General features: G+C 35.7%; 1 protein-coding gene across 6 annotated transcripts in view; it reads right to left on the bottom strand.

Moving 5' to 3' along the window:
- SBF2 (SET binding factor 2) overlaps positions 1-18,845 on the bottom strand; it is a 459,568-nt gene that overhangs the window by 224,427 nt on the left and 216,296 nt on the right. For all 6 annotated transcript variants that reach the window (XR_003434541.1, XM_027115413.1, XM_027115415.1 and 3 more), the window contains exons 4-6: positions 10,757-10,879; positions 9,339-9,449; positions 7,544-7,649 (exon numbers count right to left, since the gene is read on the bottom strand). Coding sequence is in view for 5 of the 6 variants with exons in the window: in XM_027115413.1 (XP_026971214.1) it covers positions 7,544-7,649; positions 9,339-9,449; positions 10,757-10,879 (340 nt within the window). In the remaining variant the exon portion in view is untranslated. The remainder of the gene's footprint in view (positions 1-7,543; positions 7,650-9,338; positions 9,450-10,756; positions 10,880-18,845) is intronic.

Raw genomic sequence — 18,845 nt, 5'->3', positions numbered from 1 at the left:
CAACAGGCACATGAAAAGATGCTCAACTTCACTAATCATCAAGGAAATGTAAATCAAAACCACAATGAGATACCATCTTACAACAGTTAGAATGATTTTTTTTTTTTTGTAAGACGTTGGGGGTAGGAGTTTAGTAATTTGTTTATTTATTTTTGCTGTGTTGGGTCTTCGTTTCTGTGTGAGGGCTTTCTCTAGTTGTGGCAAGTGGGGACCACTCTTCATCGTGGTGCGCGGGCCTCTGACTATCGTGGCCTCTCCCGTTGCGGAGCACAGGCTCCAGAGGCGCAGGCTCAGCAGCCGTGGCTCATGGGCCCAGTCGCTCCACGGCATATGGGATCCTCCCAGACCAGGGCTCGAACCGTGTCCCCCGCATTAGCAGACAGCCTCCCAACCACTGCGCCACCAGGGAAGCCCCTAGAATGATTATTATCAAAAGAGAAGAGGGAATTCTTCTACACTGTTGGTGGGGATGTAAATTGGTCCAGCTACTATGTTAAACAGTATGAAGCTTCCTCAAGAAATGAAAAATAGAACTACCATATGATCTAGCTATTCCACTTCTGGGTATATATCCAAAGGAAATGAAATCACTATCTCAAAGAGGTATCTACACTCATGTGTTCATTGTAGCATTATTCACAATAGCCAGGACATGGAAACAACCTAAGTGTCCATCAACGGATGAATGGAAAAAGAAAAAATATATATACTACACTGGAATATTATTCAACCATAAAAAGGAAGGAAACCCTGTCTTTCATGACAACATGGATAGACCCTGAAGGCACTATAGACCCTGAAGGCACTATGCTAAGTGAAATGTCAGATAGAGAAAGAAAAATACTCTATATATTCTCATTTATATATGGAATCTAAAAAAAACTGAACTCATAGAAATAAAGAGTAGAATGGTGGTTGCCAGGGGCTAAGGGGTGGGGCAAGTGGGAAGATACTGGTCAAAGCGTAAAAATTCCAGGTATAAGATGAATAAATTCTGAGAATCTAATGTACAGCATGGTGACTATAATTAACAATACTGTATTACATCCTTGAAAACAGTGAAAAAAGTAGATGCTAAATGTTAACAGCACACACACAAATGATAGTTATGTGAGGGGATGGAGGCATTAACTAATCTTGTTGTGGTAATTATTTTTCAGTATATACAAGCATCAAATCACCACATTGTAAACCTTAAACTTATATATGTCAATAAAATACCAATAAACACAGATGTTACAGGCCTAATGCTGTTTTACTATGGAAACGAAGTGACAATAGCTCAAGGCCCAAGATCATCTTAGCCTGGGGCTTTAAAATGTCTAATAAGTAGTATACTATGAAAATGAGGAAGTAAGTATTCTAAAACTAATGTATTTGTAGTTAAAAACCAAATTATAGGTTAATATATATGACAAAAGATGTCATGAGAATTTCACAAAATTATTTGGGTCAAGGAAGGATACCTGAGCTATGGATTAGATTAAAAAATCAGAGGGGCTACAGCAACCAGTTCTTGTGAATATAATCTTATTAACGTAAAAAAATTACAATTTTCCACACAAAACACAAGTCTTCAGGTAAACAAAAACAATTCACATAGACTACAAAAAGATACAAACAAATAAATAAAATAGGTGTTAAGTTGGAGATGAAGATGGTTAACAGAAAATTTTAAGGAATGAGGCGGGTAATGGCAGCAGTCCACATAATTACTTCAGGCAAACACAGAGACCTCTGAAACTGTGAAAAACAAATTCATTATCATAACAATCCTTGGAGAGAAGAACCAAGGAAATGCTATCATTACATTTAGACTTTTTTACAGGAAAACTAGTCAAGGCTACAAAAGAATCTTAGAGTCTTATCTGCTTCCTGTCTGTGCTTTGTAAAATCTACCACCACTACCCCACCCCCAACCCAGGTAGTGAACTCTGATAATGGTCTAATACTGACCTTCAACAACAGTCCAACCAAAATGACTGGTGATAAGAGCATGCCTTTAGCAGAATTATCAGTACCACATGCTCTGAGAACTACAACTCTGCATACAGTGCTGTTTTAGAAGCATCTTTCTTTCTCCTTTCCTTTCTTATCTTTTCCTTATTCTTTCCCTGGAAAAGTAAATTTTGAATATGTAAGCAAAAGATAACTAAGCTCAAAATACTAGAGAGTAAAATAATGACATCTGATATTCAAATAGCTAATCATTGTGTTATGGTGCACTTCATCCATACACAGAACTCTCCTAGGAGATATGACTGCCATTTTCTTCATGGCTAGTGTATTAATTTATTCAAGAAAAACCGATGCCTTCTGTGCCCAAGGCACTATGCAGATACACAGAATGCAAAGAATAATAAGACAAGGCAGTTCTTGAAGCTCCCAGTTAAGTCAGGGAAAACTCCCTATTAATAAATAAGGAAAAAGCACAGAGTAGAACTTCCATACTCTCCCTTGAAGAAAAAAAAAAAAAAGAACCTGGGACATTTGACCAACAGTTTCCTACAGCCTGGATTTTGACAACTGTAGTCTCTTGGGCCAACGTGTTCCCCATCTTCTGTATTTCCTATGATCAGAATCAGATTTAAGTTCTCTGGCAAAACACAGGTAGTGTTTGGCAAGGTTAGGAACATAATATCTGCCTGTTTTTCTTCTGCGAGGGTTGTAAAATGATGTTCTATTTCGATAATTTCTTTTTCCTTTATTTTTGAAGCTTTTCTAGAACTTTAGAGAAACTGAATTATACAGGATGCATTCTTTCTTGTCTGGTTTTTTTTTTTTTTTTTTTTGCGGTACGCGGGCCTCTCACTGCTGTGGCCTCTCCTGCTGCGGAGCACAGGCTCCGGACACGCAGGCTCAGCGGCCATGGCTCACGGGCCCAGCCGCTCCGTGGCATGTGGGATCCTCCCGAACAAGGGCACGAACCCGTGTCCCCTGCATCGGCAGGGGGACTCTCAACCACTGCGCCACCAGGGAAGCCCTGTTTTTTTTCTTTGCATATAATTATTTTCAAATTAATCCATATGGTAATTGTAAGGCCAGCAGGTCCGAGGAAGGGCCCAGGGAGCCAGACGGAACCCCCGCCAAAGTGGCTGATGCAACCGACACCTGACATTGCCACACTACTCGGCCCCGGTCTTCCCGCTCCCCGAGGGGCGGAACCAACCGCTCTGAGGCTGATGCAACCGACACCTGACATTGCCACAACGCCTGAGAGATTACCAAAAAAGGGCTGCTTCACACAGCAAGCACCTCCCCTGCGTCCACCCCTATAAATTTTGTTCGCGCCCGCAGCTGGGCGCGACTTCTCTGGCCCCTTTCTCTCGGACCAGTGAACCTCGCCCGGGAGCGTTCCCAAATAAAGCATGTTTAAGCTCTCCTCCGTTATTGGTGCCGTTCCTTACAGTAATATGTATCAACAATTCATTTCTTTATATTGCCCAGTAGTATTCCATTGTATGGATATGCCACAGATTATTTATCCATTACCATAACCATTATTCATTGCATTTATGGACACTAAGCTTGTTTCCAGATTTTCACTATTATAAAAATATGGATATGACCATTCATTTACAAATATTTTTTATGGACAGTGCTATCATTTTACTTAAGTAAACGCCTAGGAGTGAAATGGCTGGATTATTTGGTTTATTTAACTTTTTAAAAAAGTCAAACTGCATTCCAAGGTAGCTGCCCCATTCACACTCCCATTAGCAGTAAACTGAAGTTCCCATTCCTCCACTTCACGCAGCCCTCTGAAAAGCTGGAATGCTAATGTTCCTCTCCCTCCTTCTCAAGGGATTGTGCACCTTCTCCCAACACAGCAAGCCACACCTCATTCTTCTTTGTTCCCAGTGGCCCTCAGGCATCCCAAATATGCTAATTTTGTCAGTGCTCCGAATATGGCAAGACAGAAACCATTTCCTTGGCCCAGCACTTTGTAAATCTGGAACATTGGACGGACACTGCACTTTTCTCCTTCCCTTTCCCCCAAGGAGAAGCTGCAAGCTGGGCGTTCTCTTCCAGTGCTGGCTGTGCTGGCTTGGGGGTGAGGCTGACCAGGTAAAGTGAACTTGCTCTTCTTACCTGTTTCAATGTAGCTGTTCTCAGCTCTGTGATCAACTGGGGTACCACACCTTCTTAAGTAGCTTCTGGAATTCTCACAAAGGATTTTTGGTCTGTATATAATTGTTAAATTGATGTTTCTGTGGGAGAACGAGGACTGGGACCTCCTATTGTGCCATCTTGCTGATGTCACTCCCTAAATTCTCACTCTTGACTGTCCATCTCCTTCACTATTTAAGCATAGTTATTTTAATATCTGATAACTACCTTCTGGTGCCCCTGGGGGCCTTTTATATTGTCTATGGTTTCTTTTATATTTCTTTCAGATAGCTTTAGTCCTCATGTTTCTGGTTATTTTTTTTAACTTGATGGTCTGCTTTATTTTTTTTTAATTAATTTTTTCATTGGAGTATAGTTGATTTACAATGTTGTGTTAGTTTCTGCTGTACAGTAAGGTGAATCAGCCATACATATACATATAACCACTCTCTTCTAGACTCCATTCCCATATAGGTTGTTACAGAGCACTGAATAGAGTTCCCTGTGCTATACAGTAGGTTCTTATTATCTTTTCTATACAGTAGTGTGTATATGTTAATCCCAATCTCCCAATTTATCTCTCCCCCTTTCCCCCTTAGTAGCCATAAGTTTGTTTTCTACATCTGTGACCTATTTCTGTTTTGTAAATAGGTTCATTTGTACCATTTTTTAGATTCCACATGTGTTATCATATATTTGTCTTTTTCTGTCTGACTTATTTCACTCAGTATGACAATCTCTAGGTCTATCCATGTTGCTGCAGATGGCATTATTTCGTTCTTTTTCATGGCTGAGTAACATTGGTATATGTATATTGGTATATATGGTATATATGTATATTGGTATATATGGTATATATATGGTATATATGTACCACATCTGCTTTATCCATTCCACCGTCGATGGACATTTAGGTTGCTTCCATGTCCTGGCTATTGTAAACAGTGCTTCAATGAACGTTGGGGTGTCTGTATCCTTTCAAATTATGGTTTTCTCTGGATATATGCCCTGGAGTGGATTGCTGGATCATATAGTAGCTCTACTTTTAGTTTTTTAAGGAATCTCCATACTGTTCTCCAATAGTGGCTGTAACCAATTTACATTCCCACCAAGAGTGTAGGAGGATTCCCTTTACTCCACACCCTCTCCAGCATTTACTGTTTACAGATTTTTTGATGATTGCCACTCTAACAGGTGTGAGGTAATACTTCATTGTAGTTTTGATTTGTATTTCTCTAATAACTAGTGATGTCGAACATCTTGTCATGTGCTCTTGGCCATCTGTATGTCTTCTTTGGAGAGTACTGGGCATACATGTAAAAATCTGTAGATATACTGGAGGCCTAGAATGCAGTTATCTTGCTCCAGAAAGGATTTACTTTTACTCCTACTATAAGGCTAAAGATAGTAGCATTAAGGATCATTTTAATCTGTTTCTAGGAACTGAAATGATTTCAAGCTGTACTTCAGGCCCTCAGGGGGACTGTCTACTTGTGATTTACCCTCTCCCAGGATATGGTCCTTTATGGTCCCAACTCAAAGCAAGAGAGCTTTGTAAAGGAATTTCCCTTGGTAAAATGTGAACTCCGATTCTCCCCTCCGCCGTTGGATATCAACAGTACAGAGATCAGTTTTTCAGTAACTTCTTTCAAAATCAAGAGATGCTTGAGAAAAAGTGGTCCCAAATATCTGGTTCACTTCTCTAGGTTTTTTTCTTCTCTTGGACCATAGTTTGGTCATTATTTACTGCTTCTGACGCTTTCAAGTAGAAGTTGTTTATACTTGTATAGCTTTCCTAGTATTCATTGTTAAGAGGGTTAGTCTGAATTACAAAGGCCATCATTACTGGAAGAGAGGTCCAGGTTTTATAAATTTATACTTTATCTATAGCAGTTTTTCTCATCAGGAGTGCTACTAGTATTTGAGGTAAAAAAATCTTCTCGTGCACATATATTATGCATGAAGAATGTTTAATATCCCTGGGTCCTAGGCATGAATGCCAGTAACAATCCCTCCCCTCCCCTTCAAATCATTGTAAAAATGCAAAAGCATGAGAGGTTTATAAGGCACTCATTAAGTATAAGATCAATGGTAGCATTTGGGAATGTGAAATTTTGTGTCATATCCTTCTATCCCTCTTCATGGTAGACCTTTGCTTTGATTGACCCTTTAGAGGTATACAGGCCCTCTTAACTGAAAAAGGTCAGGTGAATAGTGGTTAGATAAAGTCAATTAAGTCAGTGATTAGGAGGGACCATGGACATGCTGTAGGTAGTCCATGAACCCCTAAGATTATATCTAAAAGTTCGTGGAGGGAGGTTTTAGTCAACAAGATATTCTTTAGAGAAGTAAGTACCACCAGGGAGACAGTACCTATTTCACACGTTAAGGAAAATAGCTTTAATTAAATTAGAACTTGGTTGAGATGACTCAATGAGCAGAAACTTTCAGGGAGGAAGAGAAGGAATATGTAATTTTTGAGAGTTTAAACCCCTAAGGTGGGGGCAGATGTAATAGAGAACTACTACTTTGGGGTTGATGTCACCTTTCACCTTTATTAGGATACTAGAAACTCTACTTGTATTTACATTAATCTCTTCTAAGGCTTTCTAAATTTCACTGACTGAAGTCACAGCAGAAGAATTAGGATGGGGCCAGTAAAGAAAAAGGAGAGATAAATTTCAGAGTTAAGCAAGGAGTAAAATTCAACATGAGATAGGAGGGAAATAAGAAGGTAGAACTTTTGTGCAAGGAATTAAGAATTCCATGGAGAACTACTAGACTATGAGCCCCAGGAAAGGGAAGGTTTCAATTCAACTAGAAAAAGACAAACACAGATGGAGAACAATGAGAAAGACTGAATCAAAGAGAGTGGAACACTCTTACACAGGTACATATAAAGGATAAGTATGAGGTAAAGTAAGTGGGAATCTCTGGCAGCATTGGTCTAAAACATACTCATTTTTAAGTTATAGTACTCCTTTAATGAAGTATGAGCTGTCCAATGTACAGAGGGCACTTTCTAGTGTCCTCCCCCTAATACGTCATCCTAGCCATTGCTAGAAAATTAAAGTCTGATACAGGTGGTGGGATGAAAAGGATGGGACTTTTAGTTCTATCTGACAAGGTTTCTAGAAAAGCAATTCATCTAAGGAAAAACAAAATATACTATCTATTCGTCTTTTAAAGCACAGAAAATATGTTTACTTTCTAAAAGCTTAATTGACTTAACAGCAAAAGGGGCCTGGGTTAATTTTAAAAAAGAATGAATACTAGTTAAGATTAGAACCCATATAATTATATAGTTTATATATCAGTTATCTAATGGTTTGCTTTTTATTTTCCTGATTTATGTCAGGTGATGTAGGCTTAAAATAAATCTTTTTTTCATAGGCTTTTATAAGAACACTGAAAATGGGAGAAGGAGACATACCCAGTTGCTGGAACAGGAGAGCCGCACTAGCGCCTGTGACAGGAAGACTATCATGCAAGGGAGTCTGGATCAGCTGTCTATCTCCTGCACCCAAGGAAAACAGCTTCTGCAGAATGGGCGGAAAACACACACACACACCACAAATGATTTCTTTTCAGATATTTTCTTAAGATAAAAAAATCCTTTTGAAGTTCAAATTTAAAGCAGATGATGACCATGTAAGATCCAATTAACAGATGTAAAGGGCAATAATGCAGCCCAAAACATTCAAGTTACTTTGTGTCCAAATGAATACGGTACAAGAAAATTCAGTAGTTGAAAGGTGAAAATTTAGTAATCATGAGATACACAAATCATTGATAATAATACTTCATGAGATACACAAATCATTGATAATAATACTTAACTAAAAAATAGTAAAATGTTAAAGCTAACATTTATATGACAGTTATATGTCAATAAAAGTGGAAAAACAAAAGAAATACAGTAATATGAACCATGCATGTAATTTAAAAATTTCTAGCAGCTACAATAAAAACGTTTTTAAAATTAAAAAATAAATAAAATAAAATCATGTCAACAAAATTCCCATCATAATAAAGGCTCATAAAACAACTCGGCTGCTTTAAAGTTTAGGTCCAATCATGACCAAACTCACATTTCATATTATGCCCTTGTAGCAGAAATAGGAGAATGAGGGAGGAGAGTGCAGGAGGAAAAAAACCTTAAGAGTAACCAAAAGGCGCTAGGAAAGACAGGAGACAGCTAAAAAGGCAAAGGGCACGGGAAAAAGATGCCATTTTTACTAGGAGTAACATCTCTATCAGACTGAGGATAAAAAACTAATTTTTAGAGGGCTGTCCTTTTCCTCAATATTACATAAGAATAAGCAAAATAAGTGATCAGCTAATCAATTTTAGGACTTAAGGAAAGCAGCCTTTAAAAAAAGTTCTCTAGAAATATTAAGTCATAGCAACTGAAGTTCTCATTTTTCTACTTCAGAGACGAATATAAAAATTTCAGGACATACAGAAGATGAAAAACATGCCACTTTGAGAAAGTTTTATTTCAGTAGAAGAGTTTAATGGGCTCAATCTATGACAAAATCCTTGGGAAATTTTAAGGTATAGATTATATTTTCCAAAGAAGATCTGTGATTTTGGACAATGGTTAACATTATCATTACTAAAGGTAGCAAACTGAAATGAGAAAAATAAGCACTCCTCTTTTGAAGCTTAAATGCAAGCTATTCTATTAAAGATTACACACAACATACAAAATAGTTTTAGGACCACATATAATTGCTTTTAACCAGGGAAATGAAGAAATGAATTAATCTATCCAGAAGTAGTTATAATGTTACAAAGAATTATATTAAAAGTTTTCTTAATGTTACCTCCTAATTTTTATCCCTGAAAAAATTTTTAAGTTAATAAAATGAGGCATAATCACAGAGAGGAATAATAAGAAAGGTACAAAGAACACATCTGAAGTTCAACTTAAAAAAGTGTATTTCCAAGAAAGCGTAAGGTAGAGTTCAAGTTACACAGAATATGACTTCTAACTATGCTATGTGAAAGGTGAACCCTGTGTTAAAATTAACCCTATGACCTAAGAATGGAATCTTGAGTCTCTAGAAGGCAGACCATAGGGACAATGCTTAATTTAACTAAGATCCTCTTTAAAATGAAAATATTTAAAGAATTCTTTCTTTCCTTTTCTTCATAAATTAAATTTACTGGAGGAGAGGAGAAGAGAAGCAGGCCCTCTTCATCTCCCTTTTTATTCTATTTACCTGAGACCCTCCAGCCGCTGGGACAAGACACGCACACAGGTTTGCAATGAGACTTTCCAAGGAGACATTCAGAGTGTCCACATATACAGTATAGATCAAACCCAGGCAAGCCTGAAAAGAAAAGATGCATGTAGTTATTTCATGGAAAAAGCAAGCACTAAAAATAAATTGTTGTGACATCTGCTTCCAGGAAAATTTCTCTTTGAACCTAGTAGATTCTACAGTGACCATGGAATAAATTTTAAGCAGCAAATGTTATTAAGTTTATTAAATTTTCCTCTAGAACCAGAAGCTCTAAATGAGCTTTTGAGATGAGTTTATAAAAAGCAGAAATCCATAATTCGTAAAACAGGTGTTTGTGCTTAGATAATCACTCTAGCAAATTTGTGGGGCTTAAAACTGTTTCTGTCTCAACTTATTTTGCAGAACTCCAAATTTCAAGATAAAAACTTAGAAACTTTATCTTGTTTTGTGATTCTTATAAATTCAGAACATTTATTCTACAGAAAAACTTAACTTATGTGAATTATTACAAAGAATAGCAAAATAGAGACAAGATATGATTAACACTTTAAGCTCAGAAGAAGGTAGGTGGTAAAATGGAAGATAAAATGTAATCATATGAACCTCTCAGTTTATTAAAACTTATAACTAAAAAATTAGCATCTGTTAGGAGTTAGCCACTGTCATTGAAATCTTGACACTAAGAATATATATAATCTCAACAATATGAAAAAGTTTTCCAGAAATTATGTATCAATTTCCCAAATCCTTGAGAAATTTTAAGGTATAGTTTATACCTTCCAAAGAAGATCTGTGACTCTGGACAATGGTCAACATTACTATTATTAAAGATTGCAACTGAAATAAGAAAAATAAGCCCTCTTCTTGCAAAGCTTAAATGTATTTATAACTAAAGTAAATTTTTTCCACATTTGCAAATTCTAACTATCTAAAAAAATAAAATATCTGGAAGTAAACAATATTTTAAAGCTATATGGATAGCAGTATGATCACAACTATTTGAAATCACAAATACTTATCCTATTTCCTTGAACCTGGACTCCTAAAAAGAAGATCAACAAAAATACACTAAGTTGTTATATTACTAATGCATTTTAAATTTGATACAGGTAATCAAATGATTTCTTTAGGATTCATAAATTTTGGAGTCAGTAAAGATGGGACCTATTTTAAAACAAACACTACATCCTTAGAAGTTTAAATAGTCATATTAACTTACTCAGATACTTATTTTAACCAACATGAAATACATTTCTTCTGTTCACAGTAATTTTATTGATGAATTCCTAATCAATTTAATGATATTTTAGATACAAAGAATTTGTTACCGTGGTTCACTCAAAATAGATTTATACAATAATACAAATCAATAATGACAACTATGAGTTCTTTACCCTAAAAATTTCTGGATAATCTAATCTGGATACCAACACCAGGCTTTTGGGAGCAAACACTTCTGCAGGCTGAATTAAACCAGGCACTTCCACTTCACCTTCAATCTCATCTTTCTTTGTTCCCTAAAGAAAGAGACACTGTAATCAACAGACGAACAATTTCCTAGGTTTATAACTCACAAAATATAGACATACCACACACTTTCATGTACTTTACAAAATCCAAAATTAATTACAAAATATAATTTACAAAACTAAAAATAAACATACTTTGAGAGGAATCTGAGAAGCAAGTAGGCAAAGAAATTATGAAACAGGGCATACTTATTTCATTTTTGAAAATTCCTTAAGCTCCAGATATATACCACAATTTTATTTGAGCATTTGGTTTCTGTGTGAGGTACCAGTAATCAAAGGTAAGTAAGACACATTCATTAGTGACCCATACAAATACAAATGACACTCACTTAATGGAAATTCAGTTTTCAAGGAAAGAAAAAATCTGTTTTAGAAGTAAGGCACTACTTTTCATTTTTGCTTTTTGGACTTCTCCCAATCTTTCAAACAAAAGTGATAATCATTTAGGATTATGTTGCAGAATACTCATTGCTCTTAAAAGTAAAGCCCAATCAACTCTAAATTCTTTTTGCTCAGAAGCAACAATGTTGATTTTTTGAAAACAGAGGATACTTTTATACACAAAACTGAGTTTCAGAATGTACCTAGTGCCACTGAACTGTACACTTAAAAATGGTTGAAATGAACATACCATTGTAAAGCAATTATACTCCAATAAAGATGTTTAAAAAAAAAAAAAATGGTTGAAATGGTAAAGCTTATGTTATGCATATTTTAGCACAATAAAAATATCTAGAATTTTTTTAAAACCCTAAATGTTCAGTGATTAAATACTAGTTAATAAAATAAACTTTGAAAGATATTATTCTCATTAGTCAACAAATATTTCCTGTGCACCTATTGTTCCATAATACTATATGACGCACTATAAAAGTTCCAAGTGAAAAGAAAAAAAAAACAAGGTAGTATTCAGACTTATTTCTATATAATATTCTAAGATGCTAGGACATCTTCCCTAACTAGAATCCTCTTCTCTTTCTTTTCCATTAATCAAAGGTCCAGCTTAGGAATTATCTTCCTTCCTGAAGCCTTTCCTTTACTGATTTTTCTCCTACTATTAATTCTTAGCACAGTTCATCAACATATCACACATTTGCTCATACTTATCTCTCCTGCCAAACCTCTCTCCCAAATGCCACAAAATGCCATATCCAACTGCCTGCTTGACCTCTCCACTTAGATGACTAATAGGTATCTCAAACATGTCCAAAATACAGCTCCAATCTTTCTTCCCAAACTCTACTCCTCCTGCAGTATTCCCTATCTCAGTTAATGGAAATTCTATCCTCCCATTTAGCAAATCAAAAATCCTGATTCCCCTCTCTTTCATAACCCGTATCCAAACTGTCAGCAGTACTGATTTCTTACCACCTCCACTGCTACCACAGTACTGTGAGTCACTATCATCACTTGTCTGGGTTATTGTAACAGCTTCCTTTAGTCTCCTCTGTTCCTCTTTAGTCCCACTTAGCTTCCTTGCTGCTCCTCAAACATGCTGGGCATGCTCCCACATAAGGGTCTCAAGAACTTTGTTATTCCTTTGCCTGGAACAGATACAATAAATAATTCCCTCATCTCCCTTGGGTCTTCATTCAAGCAAACTTCTGCTCTGTTAAGCCTTTGTTGGCACCCTACTTGAAACTGCAATGCCCTAACACTCCCTATATCCCCTTCCTTAATAAAAATAAAATATATTTTATTTTTCTCCACGGCATGACAACATATTATCTATTTCACTTATCTTTGTTTTCTGGTTTGTTTATCTCCTCCACTAGAATGTGCTCCACAAAGACCAGGATTTCTGTTTTGTTCACTGGTAACTTCCCGGTTACTAAACCAAGAGCTGGCCACATAGTTGATACTTACTTAATATTTGTTCACTGCATTCATGCAGGAATGAATTTTCTTAGAATAGTTTTCTGGGTATTTTACCAAGGGAAGCTTTTTCCCCCTACTTGTTCAGGCCAAGAACTGTATTTCTGTCTCCTTTGGAGCCCGTATAGTTTCTATACAGTGAAATATAACCAAGTATTAGATGTCTATGGAATGCACATATCCAAAGGGAAATATCTGTTTACTTTTTATTATGTGTGATAAGATCCATATGCTCTTGAAAGATTTTCATTTGTTACAAAGCAAAAGCTAAAATTAGGTTGGGTGGTTCCTGGAATTCTTAGAAATAATAAAAATGTGATGAATATGAATTTACCAAAGATTTCCACACTTAATGAATCATATTCTTTATGGATTACTAACAAATTTTGTCCTTTCAGGACAAAAGAATGACTGAAATTCCTGAAAGAGATAAAGCTATCCACAATTTTATGAGATTGTGATACATGCCCCAGAGTACCGTGAGAAGTCAGCTTGAGTAAGTGCATAACCATTTCATATAAATGACCATTAACCTGCATTAACCTAAACATAAAATAGAATGCCTTGGTCATTTCTTAAAGCTATCCTTTTATTAAACATTCACTAACTGGAATAATTATTAACAAGAAAGAAAAAAGGTCCAATATAATGTTAATCAATATTAAATAAAAACAATTCCATTTTTCTTTTTTTTTTTAATTAAAAAAAATTTTTTTTCTTTTTTACTTTATTTTTGGCTGCTTCGGGTCTTCATTGCTGAGTGAGGGCTTTCTCTAGTTGCCGCGAGCAGGGGCTACTCTTCATTGCAGTGTGCAGGCTTCTCATTGAGGTGGCTTCCCTTGTTGTAGAGCACGGGGTCTAGGTGCGCAGGCTCAGTAGTTGTGGCAGGCAGGCTCAGTAGTGGCTTGCAGGCTCTAGAGTGCAGGATCAGTAGTTGCGGCGCACGGGCTTAGTTGCTCCGTGGCATGTGGGATCTTCCCAGACCAGGGCTTCAACCTGTGTCCCCTGCACTGGCAGGCAGATTCTTATTGCACCACCAGGGAAGCCCAATTCCATTTTTCTTTACATCTCTTTTTAACTTTTTATTTTATATTGGAGTATAGCTAATTAACAATGGTGTGATAGCTTCAGATGCACAGCAAAGGGACTCAGCCATAGTCTTTACATCACTTTTTATTATAGATTTTGACCTTTACTTTGTAAATGTGCTATAAATCATAAGATGCTGTTATTCTTAATTCCAATAGCTCTCCTGTAAGAATACAATGTCCCAAGTTTAGAGAAAGTTCATATTCCTTTTTTCAAACCAAAATGTACTGCTGTGATTAAAAAAAAAAATTCTTGTTTATAATAAGGCTTATTCCAGGAGATAGTAATGATGTGGTTTTGGTTAAATTTTTCTATAAGTAATATATCATGTAAGGGAATAGGGCCTCTTCTTTATAGCTGCTAGAATACCTTTTGTGTAATAACTATGTAGTGATACTAACTTTGTTTTGCATTTTACAATGACAGATTTTCACATGTCGAAAAGATGTGAGAAACTTAACAATAAGTAGGAAATCAAAAACACAGGACACAAATGTAATAGATATTGTAATAATGATTGGAAATTTAACATTTTATAGTATAAAACATTTTCACGTATTTTATCTCATTGAACAATATTTACAAGCCTTCTTCTAAGCTAAGATTATTCCTTGGTTTTAGTAGGTCCCATTAAAGATACAAATTTACCTTAAATACTGTTTACTGAACTGCCTCACACTGACTTGTAATGTGACCTTATCTCTTATACGTATCATAAGCACATGCCACAACTTGCCCATTTATTGATATTTTTTCTACCTATTGTTACTACGGACCACATCTGCTAGTGGGATTCCCAGCTTCTATGTAGTTTACATTCGATGTAGCTCTCATAGTCTTCATGCTTCAATAATATGGGATATATTAGTACCCACCATAGCAATCTTTCCTTAAAGTACTATTGCCTTTTAAATATATCCTAAGATCAAAATGCTAAAAATTATTAGAATACTGACTTTATGGAATGACTCCATATAGCAGATGCACAATCTTTAAGAAGCTTATCCTATCACTCAGGTCAAATACTTCAGTCTCATCTCTGTTGTACTCCTGATGCTTGATTCCTGTCTATTCTATCTTGAAAAGACTAGTTGCACCCAATATCATCTGTGCTAAGTTCATTTTCAACAACACTGTTTCATACTAACTCTCCCTACAAAATTTTGTTAAACACTCATTTTAAAAGGAGGATGAAAGGAATTATGCAAGTAAAAAACTTCCAGTTCTGCATTTCCTTTTTGAAAAGTAAGTAATTTATTACAGTGTACCATTATATAGAGTTGCCTCAGTTAAGCAATTTAAGGACTTTAAGATTTTCCAAAATTGGAAATAAATTTTAAGTAGTTGCAAAATTCTGTAAGGTCTACAGTTCCCCCAGCAAACTTCTTCATTTCTTGCCAAATAATCCCTTAATCATGTTGACACGTCTATATGACAAAACCTAGTTTATCCTTACATTGGTCTGGAAAATAATGACTACATGAAACATACAAATTTTAGGATAACAAGGCTTCAGACAAATCAGGCCACTAGACTTCAGCTCAGAGAATCCAGTTTACCTCTAGCAAAGAGAATATCCTGATATTTCCCCCTTCAGCAGCTCCTGTGTGCTACAGTATTCCAAAGGTAGGACAAATTCATTTGTAGGGTTACTATACATTCACCCAGAAAGCTCCGTAATTTTAAGTGGTGCATAGTCCGTAATTTTAAAAAAAATATATACTCATAAGGCAGCATTTTCCAAAGTGTTTTCTGCTGGAAGCTAACAGATACTGCTTAGCCAAAAAGATCTAATCAAAACATTTTGGAAACAGTAAGTTAAAGCCAAGTTAAAAAGGTTTCTTTACTGCAGGATTTTTCAGACTTTGATATGCAAATATTATTTCTACAATGCCAAGCAAAGGAGATATAATATAAATTATTTCTCCAACTTACTGGATCACTGAAACCCTCTTTATTACAGAGCATCAAGAGGACCTAGTGCCCTATAGAACACATGCTGAGAAAGGCTGTCACAAGCTATTTGGGGACAGAAAATGTACAAAACTGAAATATGTATATATTCCTGTGTTCTATATCCTTAGGAGGCTAGGTTAATACAATGTTTATTTCATAAATATATTATTATACTTAACATCTGTTTCATTAATTCGCACATTTCATAAAGTAAAATAAGATTTGAAAAGATTAGAAAATGGACAAGACTGCTGGGAGCTAGGGTGCTTTACAGCTGCCCTAAGAAAATATTCAGCATGCCTGTGGCCCATTTGCACCAGATGAGTTAGGAACTTCTACTTTGGACCAGTGGTTCTCACACTTCAGTGTGCAACAAAATCACTGAGGGCTTGCTAAAATAGATTTTTGGGTCTCACCCGTAAAATTTCTGATTCAGGTCTGAGAATTTACATTTCTAAGAAATTCCCCAGTGATACTGATACTGCTGATCCAGGGACCGCACTTTAAGAACCACAGTTCTAGGCTAATTAATATGAGAATATAAAAGAAAACAATAACTGTAACATATATTCTACATGCCAGACACTGTACTAAGCATCATACCAGTGTTCATAATTCATTTATACAATCAAGAACTTATTAAATACTATTTTCTAGTAAAGGAAACCAGGACTCCCTGGAGAAATGACATTCTATATTTGGGCCAGAAAAATGTACAAAATAAGACTATTCATCTTAGTCAAAAAGTAAAGAATCTGTCAAAGACTAACAGAATCAAAATAAATAAAAATCGCAGCTGAATGAAACTCAACAAATACACAAAAATCCATGAGTTCATATGATAATTTTTTAATTGGTCACTACTGAAGATTGCTAGGGTACCAATCTACTATTTTGAAAATTTTTAAAAATAAGGGGAAACAACTGTCTTCTCTATCAAACTGTGGTCAATGAAAGTTCTTTTTAATAGTTGAATTTCAGTCAATAAATGCAGCAGGAATAATAGTATGAGGAAATTATCTTTTGCAATTCCTACTGAAATAATGTATTTAGGCAATGATCATCAGTAGATCCCAAACGATTAAGTCAAAGGCTGGCACTACCCCAAACCCACAAATCAATCATAAATTACTAAAAGTAGAACAACCAGAAAATAAGTTCATCTTGATGTAACACAATAGGAAGTACAGTGCAATTTTTGCTTTAAAAATTGAACGTGAATCCAATTAAGCCTCTAGATCTAAATATTACTTTATGGAAACTATAGAGAGTAGAGGTACAAGTTAAAAAATAACATGGAGAATTAATCAGCCAAATCCAGAATACAGAGCATTCCATAGGACAAATGACCCAGTTCTTCTACCACCCCCAGAAGAGGGACTGTTACAGAAAGAAGTTAAGAAATATCAACCAAATACAATGTGTGGAACTTGTTTGAATAAACCAAGACATTTTTGAGACAATTTTTTTAATTTAAAAATATGTAAGTTGGATATTAGATAATATTAAGGGGTTATTCAAAATTGTAATTAATTTTGTTAAAAATTATAATGGCAGATTGGTAATCTAAAGAAGATTTTACCAGTTAGAGATACATACTAAAATATTTGCAGGTGAAATATGGTATCTGGGGTTTGCTTTTAAATGTCTCTCCCTAAAAAAAAAAAAAAAAAAAAAAAAAAAAAATCAAGGATTTAGATTTTAAAAGATTGACAAAATGCTGATAATTTTTAAAGCTGGGTCAAGTGTAATGGGATTTATTATACTACTCACTTAAATTTTCTATTTGTTTCAGAATATCCATAATAAAAAAATGAAAATAAAACCTTCATTGTGCACCTACTATATGTCAATGTTATTCCGAAGTACATTCATTCATTTCACCCCTTTTCTTTGATCGCATTTCGTTTGCTAACATACCAAAATGTCTTTAGTCTGAACTGCATCATTATTGGTTCATAAACACGTTTACAAACACATTAAAAGACTCCAAAGTGATACAACTAAATAAAAAATTTAGACAGGTCTATCATTTTTTAAGGTAAGTCATATAAAGCAACGTCACATCTATCATATTTTACTGATTACTTAAAAAATTTTATAATCACATTGCCTAGTTGGATAATTCCGGGAATATGTTATCAAAAGTTTAATGCTTGTGATTTTTGACAGTGTTACTGTATCTTAGAGAGATAAGAGCCAACATTTTTAAAGTTGCACAATTATACTTTGGATAGTTTGTATCCCTAAGTTCCTCTTCTTTAGGCTTCCAAATAATGTGCCATAGTATATTTGGTATGAAGTAATTCACACAAAATGAGAATTAAAAGATCTATTTTTCAATTGATGATATGATCCAAAAATAAAAGAAAAACACATTTTTAAAAAATATTTTTAGGGCTTCCCTGGTGGCACAGTGGTTGAGAGTCCGCCTGCCGATGCAGGGGACACGGGTTCGTGCCCCGGTCTGGGAGGATCCCACATGCCGCGGAGCGGCTGGGCCCGTGAGCCATGGCCACTGAGCCTGCGCGTCTGGAGCCTGTGCTCCACAACAGGAGAGGCCACAACAGTGAGAGGCCCGCGTACCAAAAAAAAAAAAAAAAAAAAAAAAAATTAATTAATTTATGTCTGTGTTGGGTCTTCGTTTCTGTGCGAGGGCTTTCTCTAGTTGTGGTGAGCGGGGGCCACTCTTCATTGTGGCGCGCGGGCCTCTCACTATCGCGGCCTCTCTTGTTGTGGAGCACAGGCTCCAGACGCGCAGGCTCAGTAGCTGTGGCTCACGGGCCCAGTTGCTCCGCGGCATGGAAAAACACATTTTTTTTAAAGTACATAATTAACTGTTCACATCGAAAATGGGAACAACATTAATGATGACCTAGAAAGGAACATCATCTGGGCTTTAATATTATCTTTTTCAAATATTACCTCATTATTTTTACCAATTTTTGGACCAATTCCAGAAGATATTATCTCTCTGTTCTTCATACAGAAAAGCTGTTACATAATTCTGGCTAGCATCTACTACCTAAGC

This window comes from Aethalodelphis obliquidens, unplaced genomic scaffold (assembly GCF_003676395.1).
Source record: "Aethalodelphis obliquidens isolate GAN/ISIS:26980383/991018 unplaced genomic scaffold, ASM367639v1 scaffold14, whole genome shotgun sequence".
Lineage (NCBI taxonomy): Eukaryota > Metazoa > Chordata > Mammalia > Artiodactyla > Delphinidae > Aethalodelphis > Aethalodelphis obliquidens.
This window is presented reverse-complemented; position numbering and strand designations above follow the sequence as displayed.